The 20,303-nt window shown below is 41.0% G+C and overlaps 3 protein-coding genes and 1 long non-coding RNA gene across 4 annotated transcripts in view; 1 reads left to right on the plus strand and 3 right to left on the minus strand.

Moving 5' to 3' along the window:
- Nucleotides 1–20,303, minus strand: part of LOC145443197 (uncharacterized) — a 550,061-nt gene that overhangs the window by 502,465 nt on the left and 27,293 nt on the right. The gene's annotated exons all lie outside the window — the stretch shown is intronic.
- LOC145443209 (uncharacterized) overlaps nt 1–20,303 on the plus strand; it is a 451,826-nt gene that overhangs the window by 314,970 nt on the left and 116,553 nt on the right. The gene's annotated exons all lie outside the window — the stretch shown is intronic.
- The window catches only part of LOC145443194 (uncharacterized), a 267,709-nt gene that overhangs the window by 86,755 nt on the left and 160,651 nt on the right, over nt 1–20,303 (minus strand). The window lies entirely within an intron of this gene.
- LOC145442771 (beta-1,3-galactosyltransferase 2-like) lies at nt 7,528–20,101 on the minus strand. Its single transcript, XM_080320754.1, has 4 exons — nt 19,714–20,101; nt 10,356–10,510; nt 9,333–9,552; nt 7,528–8,201 (listed from the first exon to the last, which is right to left on the minus strand). Exons 1-4 carry the CDS (start codon nt 19,974–19,976, stop codon nt 7,667–7,669), a joined length of 1,173 nt encoding a protein of 390 aa, XP_080176880.1. The 5' UTR covers nt 19,977–20,101; the 3' UTR covers nt 7,528–7,666.

The raw sequence follows: 20,303 nt of genomic DNA on the forward strand, positions 1-20,303 counted from the left end.
TATAGCTTTATATTCGAAAAATATAAGGCATTATTACACTTGCTTCTATACTTCAACATGCATGTTTTCCAGAGAAAAGAACTGAAGCTATGATTAGAACCCAATGTATAATACTCGTAATTGACAGAAAAATACAAATACTACTTTTAATAACCGGAAAATATATTTCATGTCTTTTGTCCAGAAAGTTTTGAAGGTGCTCTGCTAAAACAAGTCTAACGGTAAAAAAGTCGAAGTCCACTCTTCCAAATTTGGACACGTCATGGGCTAGGTATAATAGGTTATTGCCAGATTGCGAAACGATAGTTTCAAACGTTATGGGGGGCGATACTTACTGTGATGAAATATTTGGTATAGGTGACAATGCGGTGTGAACGGAACCACTCAACCCGGTATCTAAATATATTCAGCGATGCTTTCGTTAGACATATGCGTCACACCATATTTACTGTGCGCGAAGCGCAACGGAAATTGTGGGTATTACATGACTTTTATGAAACTTAAATGTTGGTACCACGTGAAAACAGCCCCGAAATTCCTTAGGCTGTCTTTCTTATTTGGGAATTAAGCTACGTCTACTTGACAAACTGAAAATAGGGAAAACTAAGTAGGTAGTTCACAAAATAAATACAAAGTAGAAGTAGCGAAAAAAGATCAACTCAAGTAATTACCAGAAGTAGACGAAAACTGCTCGAGTACTTCGAAAAAGTAAAACTACTTCGTTACTGACCACCTCTGGAAAATATGCCCCTCAAGTAGAAGCGATACCGTTGCACGCAACCATAACGTCGTGTCGAAGGCCACGGTCACGGCACTGTGGAAAATCCACGATCGTTTGAAACAGAGATTAAAATCACGCCAGACAGTTTCTCTTCAAAAGTCACCACACCTTGCAGTGAGCAACAACTGCTTAAATACTTCGTAGTTCTCCAAGCACACAATGAACCACGCTTTCTAGGGATTCCGCCGACTGATAATTACTCCATTGATGGCCAGGATCAACATTGTTACGTAACAATGGACTTTCTGGGACAGTTGAATAAATAGACGGACGGCCCCAAATTGCCCTGACTGAACCGATTTCGCATTTTTACTGCGTATTTAGCTGCTTCATTTATCAATCTTATCAACACTACGCAGCAGTTTTTATCCCGATATTGAAGTCATGCGGCCCGCGGCCTCTACGAATTCTGAAAAGTGGCCCGCGACACGTTTTGAGTTGGCGACCCCTGGTTTGAATGATTCCAAATCGTGTTCGTTGACTTTTTTAGTGCACGTTTTCGGAAAGCTCATACCACACTCTCTGCGAAAAGAGTGTGTATTTCCACCAATGTCCCACCCCTGATATACGGTTGTTAATATACACCCATTACACAGGAAAGCAGATCCTACCTCAGAGTTAAGCCGCGGTAGAAATCGAGAACAACATTTTAATCCAAATTATCAATGCACTTACTATTTATGACCGCGATATAATTCTGAGTTCATTTCTGTTTTCATGTACCTACCTTTTCAGCCAGTAAGGTGTGAACACACCCACTCTTTTCGCTAAGTGTACATGTTTTTCTTCGAAATTAACTACACAATTTTGACATAGGCCTAATTACGACACATAATCTTTTTTCAAGTGGCATTTATTTAAAACACTGTTTAAAATATCATATGCGTCCCACAAATAACTAACATCTTCCATCTTAAAGGGGCACTGCACTCTAAAAATGACGTGGTCTCAAATTGAAGGGTGAAACGAAAAAAAAAATTGGCCGCAACCGGTTGCTTCAGAACGCCACCGTAATGGAGCTGCAATGTATTGAAATTTCCACAAACGCATCACGCTCCAGCAGTCACGCAAAGATCAAACTTCATATAGTTGTCAGCCGATGTGATGAAGGATATATGTCGTACACGCCAAGGTGGCTTAGATACCGTGTTCAACGGAAGATATTCAGTGAGGAGATTATGTCAAAATCTGGCCTAGTGTATTCTATTTCTGTCGTGTACGACATATTTCCTTCATAACATCGACTGACAACCATATAAAGTTCGATCTCTGAGTGACTGTTAGAGCGTGATGTGTTTGTGGAAATTTCAATACATTGCAGCTCCATTACGGTGGCGTTCTGAAGCAAACGGCTGAGGCCATTTTTTTTTCGTTCTACCCTTCAATTTGAGACCACGTCATTTTTAGAGTGCAGTGCCCTTTTACGCGAACGTCAGAGTAACGTTATGGATAGACTCCTAAATCATAACAATAAATCACCAATGATTTCGGAGCACTATGGAGTCCAGTGCAGGAAGCGCTGGTGAGAGAAAGTTCTCGGATTGTTGTACCAGATCCCTCACATTCTGGGAAAATGTTGAAATGCATTTTAGAACTTGAGGTGGTTTGACGTAAAAGTTTCTTCGGTTACTCTCGTTCGTATTCATTAACAGGCAATATGGACTTCATTACGATGCTCTATCGAAGGTTTGACAATTATAGATGGTGTGTGGGAGACAGAATCTGGTCATGGAGGTTAGACGATAACGCAGCTACTTAAGGCCCATATGTGAATCATGTGGTAACGATAGCTTGACGACGCTACATTATATTTAAGCTACATTACCATGTAATCACTTCAACCATTTCGTAGAATTCGAATCAACGACCCACTGCTAGCATTATTATCTAAACAAGAGTTCTTCAATGCCGCCCCCTACTGGCACGCGTTATTTAGAAATAATATAATCGGTAAATCTTATGAATCTTACGAATCCAAACGTCCATTTTAGATGGCTATACTGCCGGCACACTGCGCAGTGCACACACCGCAACATTCTTCTTAGCCCAACACAGTGCAAAACGTGAAAATATGCATGGCAAGCTAACATTAAAACATCTGTATTCCCAACTTCACAAAGAAAATGTTTTGTGCAATAAAGCCAACAATGACACCTCTTCTCATAAAATTACAACTGCGATTGGACGATTCTTCTTCATTCATTGAGACCCACACAAGACTACGGCAATTATTGAAAAACACATTCGCCATTCTTACAAGAACGTCAACTACTTCATAACTAGGGACACGACAATGTGACAGTATCCAAACCAAAACTATATTGACGTTCATGTCCTCTTGTTGTCGAATGAGGTAACTTATGAATGCAATGGCAAGCTTCTCGGCATTCTCCGAGAAGTCGATAGCCAGAGCAACGCCGATGCAGAGCGATAAGATCTCGTATTTTTGATGAGCGCCGATTCCTAACATCCACAGCAATGCCTGCGATATTGCTTCGACTAGAACATCACACATTTCTGTACTGTTGTTGAAGCTTTCGGTCGCGCAGTCCATGCCTGCCTCATGAATAAGGAATGTACATCTCGTTCATTTTCTGTCTTTGATCCATCGCTCAAGTGTAAACCGAGACGATATTAGAGATGTACAGGATCAGGATTTTGGATTCTAACAGGTCAGGAATCCGGGTGATTTTTTGGCAACAGGATTGGATCCGGATTTCAAATTTGACTGTTTTGCCGGATCCGGATCAGGACAGGATTTTTATTTTGACGAAAACATGATCAGAATCTTGTCAAACATGTTTTGATTCAGAAAAGGTAGAACTTATCTTCTCGTAGTTTATAAATTCTATTTCTTACAAGTAAAAGTCTGATATTATATTTTTTCCGCGTAGGAAATTTCAGCGGCAGAAACGTCTTGAGCTGCTCTCTCGTCAGATTTTGATGTTTGTTGATATCATTTGTGGTTCTTGTCTAATTTAGAATGTCAGAGAATTTAAAATTGATAGCTCAAAATGACATTATTAAGGCTGACGAAAACAGCGTCACAAGGACTAAAAGTGATGCTTGGAGACAGTTCCTATACTTGGTAGGCAAGAGAGATGGGAAATGTGCTGGCTACGATTTGTGCTTGCTGCCAGTATCATGTCAAAAAGTTCAACTGATGAGCTCGAAGACTATAATAAGAGTCCTTTGAGTGACTCATATATTGGAGATGGCATCGGCTTAGATGAATCCCAATACAATTGCTAGGTATCCAAATCTCAATATACTTACTGTTGGCTGTTGGTAAAATCAATATTAGTATTCCTGTATCAAGTGCATCCATGAGGGTAAAGGGCGTTCAGTTTATGTTGAAATACTATTGAGAAAAAAGATCCTCACTTCCAGCTTACAGCTTAGATGCTTTAGTTGTAGGTAAAAGTGCTGGTGACTATGTTTTCAAGTGAGGTCACGCTGATTGTGTCATCATTTCTTTTTTTCTGTCAGTCTGTATCTTAACGATGACCATGTTGCAGTTGTTGAATACAATTTCAGTTATCAACTATCTGTTTGCAGTATGTAAACTACTATTATTTTGTACGTTCATCCTAGCTTGAGTTTCTGTTGATGTTTATATTTTTCCAGAAATCGCATATAGTAATATAATATTTGCCGCTACTCATATAGTAATATGGATCATGAAGCAATTTTTGAAAACAGGATTATTTTTGGACTCGGATAATGAAATATGCGATTGCAACAGGATCAGGATTGGATCAGGATTATGATATCATGAAACAGGATTGGATCAGGATCCTAAAAAACCATGATCCGTACATCTCTAGACGATATCCCTATATTACTGACGTATGTAGTTGGAACAAACCGACGCCTTACCTCTTATGGCTCTGCGTTATGTATGCGTCCGCGTAAGCTTACATATTAGATTACGCGTAGGCTATCTCTACCTTGTACGTCGAGGATCGCCAAACCCCGGCACGCGTGCCCCTGCGCGCGATTTACCATGGCCTGGTTTCTTGATTTTGGGAAACCTGCAAAAATAAATATACGGCAACCTAATATCGTATGAAACCGTTTGGATGCTTTAGTCTGGGAGTGAGCACTGTGCAGCCTGTGGGACCGCGAATATTTCATAAGAACCCGCATTTTGGCGCTGGGCATTTTCACGCTAGGAGACACACGTTTCGGCACCCGGCGACTCCGTGCACAGTGTGCGTGACCAAAATTATTTGCGGTGATGAAACATTGAATTATAACAGCGCCGCATGTTGGCTAAAACGTCCGACATTGATTGATGTGTCCAGTGTCCAGGCGCCGAAATGACCGACACGAATACCCCAGCTCCCGCAGTTCGAGCCGCGCGTCTCGAATGAGACCCACAGGCCACAGAGGGAAATAATCAGTCCCTTGACGAAATGCGAATTTGGAATTGTGTTCTTCTCACGAATGAATATCTTATTTTAGTTTCGTCTGATACGTGGAAGCGATTCCAATATATCTGGAGCGACGACAATAACCTTTACCACTATACTGCGATCTCTGGAGCTTTGCAGACAAATCTCTAATTTCAGATCAACTACATTGTGACATCAAACCGACTTCATGATACAGGGATTGGCCCATTTTTATCACCAGGCCGTCTCATCATAACATCTTCGATGGGCCTGTCACTTAATGGCTATGGTACCGAACACAGTATACTCGGGAACGATCAAGGCAACCACAGAAGATCGATCATTGCGCTACCAAATTTAAATGCTGCACATATTACGTACATTAGACGGTAGGTCTAGTGCGGCAGCAAAAAATTTATAACCTTCGCGACCAATACTGTAAGAATCACCTACTTAACCGATGCCGTTGCCAGTTTCCGGTAAATAGTTGGTGTGATTCCTGGCTTGAAACGCTAAATATGACAAAATTAAATATGGTTGGCACGCCAGTTGGTGATATTTTGCAATTTTTTTGATATTCTGGCACGCTGCATACAAAAGGTTGCCGACCCTTGCTGCACGTAATGCGGAATCGCTTCTGCCAACATACTCTCAGCGACCAGAGATCCCCATAATTTCGAGAGTGCCTTCCATACGAAACGAATGTCTTCGGTTTACCTTTCGACTTCCACATAACAATAATTAGCCGTGCCACATGGATACATTATCGACGCAATCAACTGTTGTAGTAGCCGACAGCTTACCGCGACGTGTGGAGAAACCTCCTACCGATTCGTCTCTCCTCTGTCTGACAGGACGAGCTGCTTTCAATCCCACCACTCTTCGAAGAGTTTATTCTGCTTTTCAGCCTCCTGTTATGCGGCTGAATGTTTCGACCATGGTAAAGTCTTTATCCCCACAGCCCGGACAGTAGTTAACGCGTCGGTCGGTTAAGCTGTTTCGTCATTGACGGGAGGTGCTGTCTGTAGCACTCCTTTAATAACTTTGTGGCTTCGTAACAATAGATAGGACTTGCCAGACTGCGTTTGCAACACCAGGCACAATCTGTATGACGGCGGTATATAGGCACTCGCTGGTGCGTACCTTGCGCTAACAAGGACTTCTTAAACCATGTTAAGCTATAGGAAACCAAAGCTAGACATATTTCACGTAGTGTAGGAAACAGCGATGCACTTCTCGTCAAGCCTACTCACCTGCAACCAATGATGGCTAAAACGGGCGTATAATCTCAAACCCTATGTATGAGTTGGCTGTGTGTCTGGACCTCCAAAAGGTACCTCTGGGACTTACTCAGGGAATCCCTTTAGATCCATGGAAAGCCGGTGAAGAGCCACTGTCCTACTGTTAAGGTTACGATATGCATGCCGTTTTGAGTAGATAATTTCAACCATGGACGCACGAAGGAGCATTGGCAAGTTGGCAAGTTGCATCTTTGAAAACAGCTTTTCTCATGACACCCATTCAGATGGGATGTTTCAACGCGACACTCAAATGCGACGGGGCGCAGATTTGTCAGGCGTCTAATCCTGGCCGCTCTGCTGGAACCTGCTGTTGGACTCGGCAACGTTACTTATAAGTCTTATTTAAACGTAATCCAACCAAGCAATCAAAATCGAAGAACAAGGTGGACTTCGGATTTAGTTTATAGAAATACAATGACGTGTAAGCAAGACTCGCATCAGTGCTCGCTCGTGCCATGCTCGAAAATTAAAGCGTACCAAGAGATTTATTTACGAAGACAATATTTAGGCAAGCGAAGAGAGAAAGTAAAATAGCAATTCAACAATCAAATTGAATATAATCGGACATAGAATTACGGATCACTAAACGAGACGGGTAAAACGAAGTGAATCAATACAGTTGGTTGGATTTCAAAATGATTCTATAAAAACATGAGCAATCGCCAACAGTGACTTCCTCATCAGTAATAATGTTTCATATTTTATGATCAATTCAATATATCAAATTATTAGCAACGCCCATTAGGTTGAAAGCGTGTTTTGTTGAACGATTATAATGATGAGCCTCTTGACGCAGCTAACCTTACCCTTTCTGAGACCAGTTTGAAATGCGATCCCTTAAAATGAGCTGTCGAAGTGTCTTGTCGAAAGGAACAACTTGAAACCGTTTTTTCATTACAAATGAGCTGAGCGTATATATTTTGGAGATATAATTAGCATTTCAGAAGGACGTGGTTTCGATTCCGTACCCCGACCTCCCCCTGTGTACGCCATTGCACACGACGTACCGCAACAGTGACAATTCGACAACTGATTCCCCCCTAATTGCCTGCAACCAATGAAGATCAAGACAGTCGTGTCAACGCGAATCATATGTACGAGTTGAGTGTGTGTCTTGACTTCCAGGGAGCCATCAGACAGGCTCAGGAAACCCATGTTAAAAACCATACTCCCCCGAAATGTCGCATCTACCCATCACTCAGGTAGATATGTCGCATATGACTACGAAGATAACTGTCGTTACCGTCTGCATGATCCACAGAAGCCCCTCGCACTTGCGAAAGGCCGCAGTTTGCATCCGAAATATTTCGACAAGCTAGAAGACCGGCGTCTACAGCCGACAGACGCAGCAGTGCCGTGAACCATACGTCGTCGTTGTAAAAATACTTATGATAACGTGATATCTTCAAGATTGCACTCGCTACAGAGACGGACATCGAATAGAAACCACCGGAGCAGAAATTGGGATAAATATCTAGCGAGTAGTGGTCGGCAGAAACATGGTTTTTGGTGGTATTGTCTCTGCTCGGGCTGTTGTCCCTCCATTTGAAGTGACAGATGATCGGAACGTATCCGATTTTTTTCGCCATTTCATTTTCTACCTCCCTGTAAACACGATCTAGTCTAGGTATCATATCGTCATCCGCCGATGCGTATATCCAATGTTGGTCGCAATTGATCTCCATCCATTGCATGCCAGCTAGGACTTTATATCCGACATTTCTGTGGAAAGTAAAATTTTCCGTTATTATAGATCTGGGCAAAATCGAGCACCTGAGTGACAGGATATTTTGAACCAACGTTTAAATTTGCGTATGACCAACCGCTCGTTTACCGTGTCCACACGCCTATCGTAAATTGCAGCTAAATTCTGTTAAATATTAATAAAGGAAACAGAATTCGTGGTTCATTCGGATTTAACTTTATTTATATAGGCCTTGGAGTTTATAGAACTTAGAGCCGGCTCTTTTTAGTTCCGCGTTATCGAGACTGGATGCTAATATGCTACTTGCTTGCTGTAAGATCAGACTATATCCGGTTCTTTGTAATAAATATTACGTCTAAACATTTATCTCAAGTCACGGTAGAGCTAATCTCTGTTCTCACCTTTCGGATAGGCAAACACTTTCGAAAATGAAGCAGATGCTCAAAAAGGGAAAATCGTGCTGGCATTAACGAGACTCAACCCCACATAAGGTTTTCGTAACGAGCGTATAGCCATATATGAGAAAAATACCAGTTCCGAAGGCGTAATAGCTTCACTAATAAACCAATATGCTTAATCTGTTCTTTATTTCATCGATTACCTCTCATATTTTTGAAATTTGGTTGGAATCGAAACGCTAAGGCGTAACTATGGCGGTCAGCTTTCAGATACTCGATTTTAGGGTTCATTGCTCGATTGGTTCGAATATTATCGCAAAATAAACACTGTTATTATAATTCAATGTGGATCGAACACGGCACTATTGACATGTAATATTCATCAGGGTTGCAATGATTCCAGTCGGGGCCTCCAGTGATGACTCGACTCCATTTTTTGACTAGACTTGCCTTCAGTCATTTTCCTAAAATTCGAAAATGACTTGACCTAAGTCAGTTTATGTATTGACTTGACTTGTATACTCGAGTCATTGCGCGTTATTTGATCAACTCATGATATGCCCTCACACATTCTACTTTATATACACCTACCTACTCTACGCATGACTAATCTTGCTGGCCGGAAAGTTATTTTGCTTACGGATCTCGGCGACAACACAAGATAATCGATGAAGTGGGTTTGCATCGCCCCCAATTTTGCGAACCGATCAACTTTCGAGGGGATGCGAAAATATAATTAGGTTAGTTTACCTGTAAATCTCTGTGAGGTTTATCTGAATCAAGTCGTCGTGATTAAGCTGCTCCTTCGCAATCATCCCATCAGTGAGACTGTCGTCGATTCCCAGCACGAAAAGCGTTATTAACCGCACTTGACGGTACAGATCTCTCTTCCCCCATGTGTTTCTAATCAGCTCGCGACGTTCGATGTTTTTAGGTTCGGATTTTACGAATACAATCATTGACCAGGAGGCTAAGAAAATAGAAATATGAATGAATTTAACATCATTTACGTCAGAGATGGTGCGAAACACGGAAAAGGTTTCTATTCGTCTGAATACGAGCGTATTACGACACAATTCGAATTCCAAGCATTTATTACATTGTATTTATTTTCAATAAATTTAATGTTTTGAACCCTGCTTCTTCGAATTAGTCAAAATCTCCTTTGAATCATACTTTTTGTTGAATAGAAGTTTCATCGGAGGTCTCTGGACTTTAACTCCATATGAGATAATTCGTCGTAAGCAACTACATGAAATAACAATGCTCTATCAACTACGCCAGACCACAGCTGGGGAATAGTATTTCGACGTCAATCCGACAGTCGCCCAGCAAGTCCACATTCACGTCAAAATACAAATAAACTTTACTGAATAAATACAAAACAACGCTCGAGATAACGTGAACACGATCTCGTATTTTGAACTCGCCTTCTGGCACTTGCCATAAAATATTTTCCTATGTCCTAGTTATATCCTGTTGCTTTTCATACTTATTGACATCATCAAGGCCAAAATGGGTGTCTAATCTCAAAGACTACTGCTAGTATATTCGGTACCTTCCTCTATTTCTATTGTATTACAATCTTGTGGCGTTTTGAAGTGATGGAATTATTATTAAACTGATAATGAGGAAGCATTGCCAACCACCACGCGAAAGTGTTCAGCGTTCCACGCGGGGCACATTTTCGAGAAGGAAAGTACTGCTAGTTAGAGGCGCGCCATTGAGAAAACGATGCAAACGACAGGCTTGAAATGATACGCACAATTCTACCTTGGTCATCATATGTTTGGTCGACGCAGCTTATGTTCTTTGGTGACATCACGAGTTGAAAATCATGCCGCGGGTATCGCTGTCTTTCCATCAGACTTACCTTGGCAAATCCCATGAGACTGAATGAACTTTTGCGAGATGATTTGGGAATGTATCTGTTGCAAATGAAACGAATATATTCAAAATCATTCAGTCCAGTGGTTTTCCACATGGGCATGCCCACCAACGGGGCACGTGGAAAATTTTCAAATCGGAAATTAGGGGTAGGCCAGTGCTCGGCAAAATCCAGTACCTTGGTCAGGAGTGGCCAACCTTCCACCGTAGACGGATATTTGTGGGGCCGTCGACGCGTAATTCAATTAGTATGTGTTGGCGACCGTCCACATACAACTTGCATTTACGAATTGATTGCCGATTTATGAGAGGTTTTAATTAACCTTGGAATGCGACTTCTTTTGGTCTTTTTACATGGTAGCACCCTTTGCAATCACAACCCCACAGTACGATGCGAACAGCAGAGGGAAATGATACACCCCATACAGAAATACCAACTTGCATCCGTGTTCTCCTCACCAAAGAAGTTTGGTTCTGGTATACGTTTGACCGATTTCAATACCTTTTCACTATACCGACAATCCTGATGGGAGGTCATGAAACAACAGCGTGCAACTAAGTGACCTACAACAATTGACCCGCCCGAATATGTATCATCATATATACTTGCCCTAAATGTTCGGAAAAAAAACCTCTATCAACTCTACCGGTAAATCTGACCGCATGGGTTGAGAAAGCATAAATATTTAATACTACTATGTAATACTATTACACTAGTATTACGGAAGAAATTACTTCGTGTACGCGAAAAGGTTTCCGAGCTTCGCGCGACCACAACAGGTCCCAGTAACTGTTCCTAACATAAACACTATAGCGATTTCACTGCGCTTAGTAAGCCGATATGAAAAATAGATTAGTGAGTAGTTCACCGGGGTTGGACATGGACATTGGACAGTTTGACATGGCATTTTGGCCCCCGTTAGCTCATTATGACTATGCCATAAAATGAAATGCAGCCGTAGGCTACATAGGTAGTTGAATAGCAAAAAGGTTGGCCACCCCTGAGGCCCTGACCTAGGTAATTCGAGATTCGATTCCTAATCGAGTGTTGTGCGTCGAGTCAAATCGAGTGTTCGAATATCCTTAATGATGTTCGATATCCTTAATGATGATTTTGGGTGCAGTTATTCGAGCATATTTTACGTTTCAAAGTTTCCAAGTTTGGAAACGAGTGGATTTATAATTCTCGTTTAAAATGCAACTTTTAACGGAAAGCGGCGTATAATATCAGTAGGCCTACACGGAAAAAATCGTCTTTCACTGCATTAAAATTGATACTCGATTAGTATGAGAGTATACTCGAATCATTGTAGCGCTGGGCAACAATGTTGGAAACCACAGATCTAATCTAATCGCAAGCTTCGTAGTTACGGAGACACAGTAACATAATTATGGACGCGCACTAAATCTAAGCCGCAATCTGAATCCGCAATCATCTTATCTAATGCTTAATTCGAGGTCTCCGCTATCAGATCTATAAGCCATTAATTGGGGATGATGCGGGACCCTCAAAGGTTCCGTTTCATGTGAGCGCGAACCTTTTTGAAAGGATCTGTGTGAACACGAACGTGAGCCCATTTCGTCACGTGACGTCATATTGTTAATTCCAACCCTATACATGTCAGTGAAGTGATATATTAATGTACATTATACACAGAGGTGGTCAGTAACGAAGTACTTCTACTTTTTCGAAGTACTCAAGTACTTTTCCTCTACTTCTGGTACTTGCTCAAGTAGATCTGATTTTCGCTACTTCTACTTCTACTTCATAATATTTTGTGCTCTACTTACTTACTTTTCGCTATTTTTAGTTTGTCAAGTAGTTCAATCTTCCAATCAGGTAGATAGTCTGAGGAATTTCGGGGCTGTTTTCACGGAGTACCACCATTTGATTTCCATAAAAAAGCCAGAATTTCAGTCGCGCGGTGGATACGGCGTTACCAGTATGATTTCACGAAAGTATCGATGAATATAATTCATGTGGCGGGTTGGCGTGATTCCTTTCACACAGGGATATCTAGAATTATATATCTAGATATCCCTGAGTCCACACCACATTGTCGCCCTTCGCGCATATGAAATAATTCATCGTAGTATATATGGCTAATCATAACGTTTGAAACTGATGTTTCGCAATCCAGCATTTAATTACTTGTCATATCGTAATCTAGCATGTCCACGGCACTTCCTAACCTGGAATAGTGGACTCTGACTTTTTTGTTAGTTTTAGAGCTGTTTCAGCATACCACCGTTGATGCTTTCTGGACTAAAGGCATGGAAAACGTGTACCGCTTTTAGAACTAGTATTTATGTTTTATTTTCAATTCCCAGTATCATATACTTTGAGTTATACTTAATATCAGTTCTTTGGTATGGATACCATGCATGTTGAAGTTTGAAAGCAAGTGTAGTAATGCCTGTAATTTCCGGAAATAAAGCTACACAATATGGGATTTTTACGGCCTACCATATTTTTTATTAACGTTTACTAATCGCGCAAAGTGTTTACACCGTATCCTATACAACTTTTCTGTATTGCTCTTCGACTAAACTACGGACCTTATAATATGGGGGATGGCGCCATACCATGCTATTTTTTAAAACGAGCTGTTCGAGAAAACAGGATAAGTATCGCATTTCCATATCAATCCTATCATTTTCATCCCATGATGTGGACGAATGCTTTTGCTATCAAAAATTGGATACCGGCTGGTATGCATCAATGTGAATATAGCTCGTCACCTTTCGCATAGCTCAATTTGCACCTTTATACAATCCATGTGAACAAATTAGGATCGTTTTCACAACTACTTACTTACTTGAGTACTTTAAAAGTCAGTCAATTCTACTTCTACTTCAAGTAGTTTATGGTTTATGCTTATGGAAGAAGTACTTCTACTCGTACTTGAGTAGATTTTTTCGTCGGTGCTTCTACTTCTACTTGAGTAGATTTCTTGGCTACTTTGATCACCTCTGATTATACATGATAGGCTACCTAGCGACGACTCGGCCACATTATGCCACAATGCTGAAGTAAATGCTGACTTTTCGAACGTCACCAAATGTAATAACTATAACAATCAAATGCTATGACTATAACAATCAAATGCTATGATAATCCCATAACATCAATATCTTCCATCACTTTGTCAACGACTTCGACGAGGACTTGCAACCCAACGGAATATAAGCTTACGTCTTAACGGTCCTGGCCAGACTGGACAATGTATTCGGCGTTTGACTATTGCTACATTGACATTGAGCAAAGGGTAAAACGGGTTTCTCTACTTGCTAGCGGTATTACCTCATAAACAAGTAATACATAGCCAGCAACTCGATCGCACGGATTTGGTTTTATGATACAATAAAAATATAAAAGCAAGATGGATACGAGCGCCTGCTCGATTTTTTTACATTAGACAACGATGTATTCTTGTCATTGATTGGTTGAATAAGAACCATTCCCTGGCTACCTATATCTAGTGTAGGCCTATTTCGTTCTTGATGCTGTGTGACTGCGGGTGAACCTCACAGCAGAGAGTCACTAAATATTTACAAACATCAGATAGATGAATATTTCGAGCAAAATTTTGTAACAAAGCAAGTAAAATTTTTGAGATTGGCAAGGTGCATGCTTGTTCGGTGTTGATCTTTTATGCTGACAGCGCCATGAATAGAGTGGCCCGACGTACCTTGAAATTGTACTATATTGAAATGGTTCACAATGCAGAACCTTCCAAGGTTCGTTTGTGAACGTGAACCGCTAAATTTCTGAAGTTAATCCTAATACACAGAACGCGAACGTGAACCTCAAGTTCAAACCACCTCTACCGTTATCATTATTACTATTTGCTGCGCGAGACGCGCTTAAACAACTTTCATTACATCAAAAACGCCTCACTCATGTATATAGGCCTATGAGTCGCAGCTAGGCATACAATATTTGCGCGAAACATATTAGCGGGCAGGCCTACTTGATTTCCGAGACTCGGTTAAAGGAGCTCTCTTGACACTTGCATATGACCTCAGAAAGCCACCCTCTTTTTCTCTCTAGTAGAGTTACCATACGTCCTACTTTGGGAGGATTTGTCCTCCTTTTTTAGGTTTTTGAAAATGTCCTCCGAGGATGCCTAAATGTCCTCCTTTTTGGTAATCCGTCCTCCTTTACAGCTCTTACAGCTATGATATTGGACAGATTCAACTGAAAATCGGCAGAAATGACGTGAAATGGGTAATACGGGCGTTCGAGCGTGTCATTAGGCAATCAGATGAAAGTGATGACCTTATACGATTTGGTAAAAGTGTCATCCTTTCCCGATACCAAAATATGGCAATCCTACTCTCTAGAGCAGTGGTTCTCAACCTTTTTTCAGACACGCCCCCCTTTATGATAGTGAAAAATTTCGCGCCCCCCTTATCGTCATATCACAAAATCCAACTGGGATGCTAGCAACCCCAACCGATTTTTTGGTGGCATGGAAGGTTATGACTGTTGATGAAAGAATTAAAAAATATGAAATTCGGTCTAGATATAGAGAAACACGCGTGAATTGGAGGTAAATTTTGCAGAGCACGAAATATTTTTCAGTTGACCGCTTCTTCGCGCTCCCTTCAGATGCTTTCACGCCCCCAGGTTGAGAACCACTGCTCTAGAGTCTAGCATATCCACTCATCCAGCAATGTAAAAGTTAACTGGTCACCGTTCCTCATATTACTATATACCAGTGTTTATTAACCTGTACACAGTGTACAGTGTACACACTTGGTGAACCTCTTATATGTGCAAGCTTTGGAGTCGGAGCAGGAGCCCAGAGCCGGAGCCCCGGGGCCGTGCATTTTTACCGGAGCTGGAGCCGGAGCTTCTACATAAAATTCAGCCGGAGCTGGAGCCAGTTATTTTAGGGGTAGCTACGGCTCCGACGTATTTCATAAGATGCTATTATATATGCAACAACCATATCTGCTGAGTTCACATAATTCAACAGCAGACCTTCGCGAGATTAAGAATCTCTTCCTCCTTGGCGCTACCTTTTCCGACTAACCATGTTCCTGGGGATTTAACTGCAGAGCAGTCGTATGTTCAAGGTTCAATTTTATACATAAGTGTCGAACCTTGGTATGCGAAATATGCCTGTGAATATTGTGGGTATTCGGGATACCCGCAATTTCATCATCAGCACAACCTTGTTGGCCAATTGTATACGGTTCGAAAATATTGATCACTATGTATTACGCGAAATGGGAGAGAGGATAAAATCATGATTTCGTAGCACATGTCGATATGACGAGCACGAGTCGAGAAATTCCATCTCATCGTTGCTATGAATCGGATGAGCAAATAATCGTTCTTTCGTGATCGTTCTTTAATCGGGCTGCGAAATTGGACAGTGTTATTGAGTATGCAATTATGCATGCTAATTCGAATTCATTACTGCGCATCATCGTCATTCACTCCAGTAAGGATTTTCGAGCGTAAATAGGGGATGGCAGAAGAGTAGCTCAAAATCCCATGGTATTTAATGTTGGAGACAAATTACTGATTTGATACGCGATTTCCAATTTGTAATCATCTGTTTCGTAAACTTCTAAATGTGCAATGTGCATACTGCATAGTTTAATTCGTTATGGCCATGACGCAATGTGCATGACACAGTGTTTAATTCGATTCGTTTCAACGGGAAAATATTATATTCCGATAAACTTGATCGACACCGGATGGACTGGTAACGAGTGCGCCAATATTGAACGCCAAACCATTGGCCATTTGGTACAAATCGAATTTCTATTGATCACGTCGTTATATCCGCCCATATTGCTCTTACTTCAGTTACAGTTCAATAATAATCGCGCATTTAAAGATTGAATTAAGCTGTATAGCTGTTAATGAGTACAGTGCCAGTGTTAAAACGCCTCGTTAGAATTTTAATGCTGTATACAGCAATGGCACGGAGTACAGTGCGTTCTAGTGCAACTATGACGTTATCGACAATTGACAAGTACGGCGACACCTATGTCTTAGTTGCTGCATCCGATGTTACTGACTGCTGACAGACTCTAGATCAGTGCTCTTCAACCTTTTTCGACGTGGTACACCCTTTTAACGTTTGCTCAAAACTCGTACACCCCTGTTCATTTAGGGGTCTTCAAAAATGACTTTTTCTTCAAATCGTACTGGCTACTTGATAAAATTGTTAGGTTACCTATAACTTGAGCCTACACACCAAATTTGGTTCAATTCCAACCAGTAGCCGCATGGCTACGGAAGAAGAAAGTTTCTATTTATAATATAAAAATGAATAACGAAAAATGTGAAATTTTTCTGTTCACCCCATATGAAAGTAATTGGTTGTCTATAAAAATGATGTTCTTCAAATTTGATTCAATTCTAACCAGTAGAAGCGGAGTTATTGCCGTCAAAAAATTTAGATTTGAATAAAATAGTATATTTGGTCACAGAGTCTATTCGCAGCCAGTTAGGCCGCCCGCCACGCAAATTGGAATTTATTTCATGTCAGCCCCAAAACAGCATGACACTACGAACGATAATCAACCTAAACGTAATAGTATAGGGGAGAGAGTAGGTAAAGCTACTGCTGCAGAAGCGGTAATTCAGATCAGCGATGATAGCAGGCGCACCAGCCTACTGCGTATCAGGCCTGCCCCACACCACACACAGTCGATAGTAGCACATGGGCTGCAAAAGATGTCAGTAACCTCAGATCGTATGCCGCTATACACAGTCTATTGTCGCTAATTTGCATCACTAATAACAAAATACTAAATTGCAAATGTATGGCGAAATATTGGACATAAAATCGGCATTTTAAAACAAAAGGGTTTCGATTTCAACATGGAAGCTGTTTCGACCCTGGCTGGCTACTTCACTTCATTTATGTGCATTGCGGTATTTATTAACGTCGGGTAGGAAGTACTGATTTAAGAAGACTGAGCTATCGCGGCGGTTTCCTCAAAAATCACTAAAAGACAAATGACTAGCTGAACACATGTTTGTTAATAACTGCATACTTTCCAACACCAAACGGAACCATTGGTCCATTGCCGACGGCTAAATGAATAGGAGAAATATTTGCTTATGACATCACAATCGAGCGGTGTACAGTATTACACTTGAGATAACATCGTACCATATTGCTCATGTGCGTCAACCTGTACTGACCCATAAACCTGTCTTTGTGATAGCTAGCCATCGGCTCATTGTAATTCGGATCTGGTACACCCCTGTACGCCTCATCCGAGTGGTACACCCTTTGCAAATTCTGGTACACCCTAGGATGTACGACAACCCCGGTTGAAGAGCACTGCTCTAGATTATTATAGATAACTAACCCACGGGTAAATTCTATATAGACCAGAGGTGGCCAACTTTTTCGGCTAGAGGGCCACATGAAATTGACGAACGAGTGCGTTGCCCACTAGCCAGGTCAGGCGCGTAAAATTTTGAAGTTAATATTATTATTACTTGGGTATATTGCGGGTCGACTGTATACCGCCCGCTGGGCTCAGTTTGCAAGCACAGGAATATTCGGCATCTGGACATATCGATATCGAGGTTTCCGCTAATATACGACAATCATTTTGTGCCGACATTTCATCGTCGACGATTTTTCTGCGAGCGCAAACGCGAATATACTTTCTCTCGTAATTGCTAATATAGTTAAACTAAATCGGCTAAATCAGCCGTTTTTTAATTTTCAGGTGGGGGTAGGCTACAGAGAAAGAAATGACAACTAAACACGCGAAAGCGTGAAGAAAAATTTCACTACTTTTTTAGTTTATTGTTATGTACGACGATTTAGTAAACATGTGACTGCTGGACCCAATGCGTGGGAACAGACATTTCAGTCATCAAAATCCCAAGTGTCGCGGCCATACTAATTATATTTTTGGTTAGCCTTGCAAGTTCACAACCTGAGCAATTCAATTTCGATAATATAACATAATTTCAATAATATAATGGGAAATTAGCTCGCGGGCTACTCAAAACCTTCTCGCGGGCCACATATGGCCCGCAGGTTGCGGGTTGCTCACCCCTGATATAGACAGACATCTTCGATATAGTTTTCTGAGCTGGAGCCGGAGCAGTGGTAATAATGCGACTCCGGAGCTGGAGCTAATGTATGAGAGAAGAAAGCTCCGGAGGCGGAGCTGGAGCAAAGCAAATTTACGGCTGCTCCAAAGCCCTGCTTGGGGTAACCTCGAATGTTTGGCGAGTCGCAATACCAAAGCTTACTATGTACACGTCTAATGCATTATAGGATGCTGGTGCACATCATGAAATATACTTCAACAACGGCGTTAAAAGTATAAAACAATACTACGATTTCCGAAATAGGCGACAAGATTTTATTCAATATTTACTACATGCAAATCAATATGAGTTCTGTAGAAGTCCAGTGGGAGTCTTGACCTCCGCCAAACTCAGATTCTGGCCCACCGCTGTATAGTAGGGGTGTTCAAAATGACTTTTTTTTCTTAAATTCTAATGTCTACTTGATAAATTTATTAGATTACCTAATGGAAGCCAGCATACCAAATTTGGTTCAATTCCAATCACTAGCCATATTGCTACAGAAGAAAATTGAAAAAATTGAAAATTTTCTGTTCACCCCATGAAATTGTTAGGTTGTCTATAGAAACGCTGCTCACAAACTCTGGTCCAATTCCAACCAGCGGAAGCGGAGCTATTGCCGTCAAAATATTTTAGATTTGAATAAAATAGTATTTACGCTGGCCAATCCTTTAATTTTTTTTATAGTTGTGTCCACCGTAAATACCATTTTATTCAAAACCGAATTTTACGACGGCAATAACTCCGCTTCCGCTGGTTAGAATTGAACCGAATTTAGTGAACATCGTTTCTATAGACAACTGAACAATTTCATAGGGGGAACAGAAAGTTTGAATTTTTTTATTTAATTTTACATATTAAATAAAAAAAACTTTCTTCTGCTGTAGCAATGCGGCTAGTGGTTGGAATTGAACCAAATTTGGTGTGCAGGTTTCAATTAGGTGACCTAACAATTTTATTATTAGCTAGTATAATTTAAGAAAAAAAGTCATTTTTGAACAGCCCTGCTGTATCGTGTGACCAGGGTCGGGGAAACGATTAGGCGATAATCTCTCCCCACCAATGAACACGATGCTGAATGTCCACATGCATAGGTGCCCGCTACTGTGCGTGTGCATATTTAACGCGGAATGGTTTTTATCTCAATCTACTCACTTTTCCTTGAGCGCTACGCTCCATGACTTGTTGTGTTCCGTATGTATGGCTCCGTGATTTGTTGTTCTTATCGTTATTTCCGGGACCAATCCTTGTCGGATGGCTATCACGAAATATATCGCCAAAGCAGCAATCGCAAGACTGCGAAGCTTTCTGTAGATTTTTCCAAGTCTCATGGTATATATAAGTCTCATACCATATAGGATTAGTCTAGTTGACCTGCCTACTGAATGAACAACGTCTTTTAGCTCTGATGTGCTCATTGTGAGGTATGAGAATAGAGATTCAAGTACAGCTAATCTGAAAATACAGTAAATCCATTCTCATTTCTTGCTTAGCATCAATTTGCTCATGATCTCTCTCAAACAAGGACGTCAACCTCAAAATAATAATCAAATGTGACAGTCACAGTTTAATTGCACGTGCCTTTCCGTTACGTCATCGCGGTGATTGAGGCGTTTTTCGTACGATTTTGACGGCAAATAATATATATGTTTTTATATAACTCAGAACCAACAATTGTGAGTTGGCAAAATCCCAGGACAATATCAATGTTATCAGTGCCGCTTCCGCATGACGTAACTGAAATA

Source organism: Botryllus schlosseri, chromosome 7 (assembly GCF_051294905.1).
Source record: "Botryllus schlosseri isolate E-star chromosome 7, Bs_hap1, whole genome shotgun sequence".
Lineage (NCBI taxonomy): Eukaryota > Metazoa > Chordata > Ascidiacea > Stolidobranchia > Styelidae > Botryllus > Botryllus schlosseri.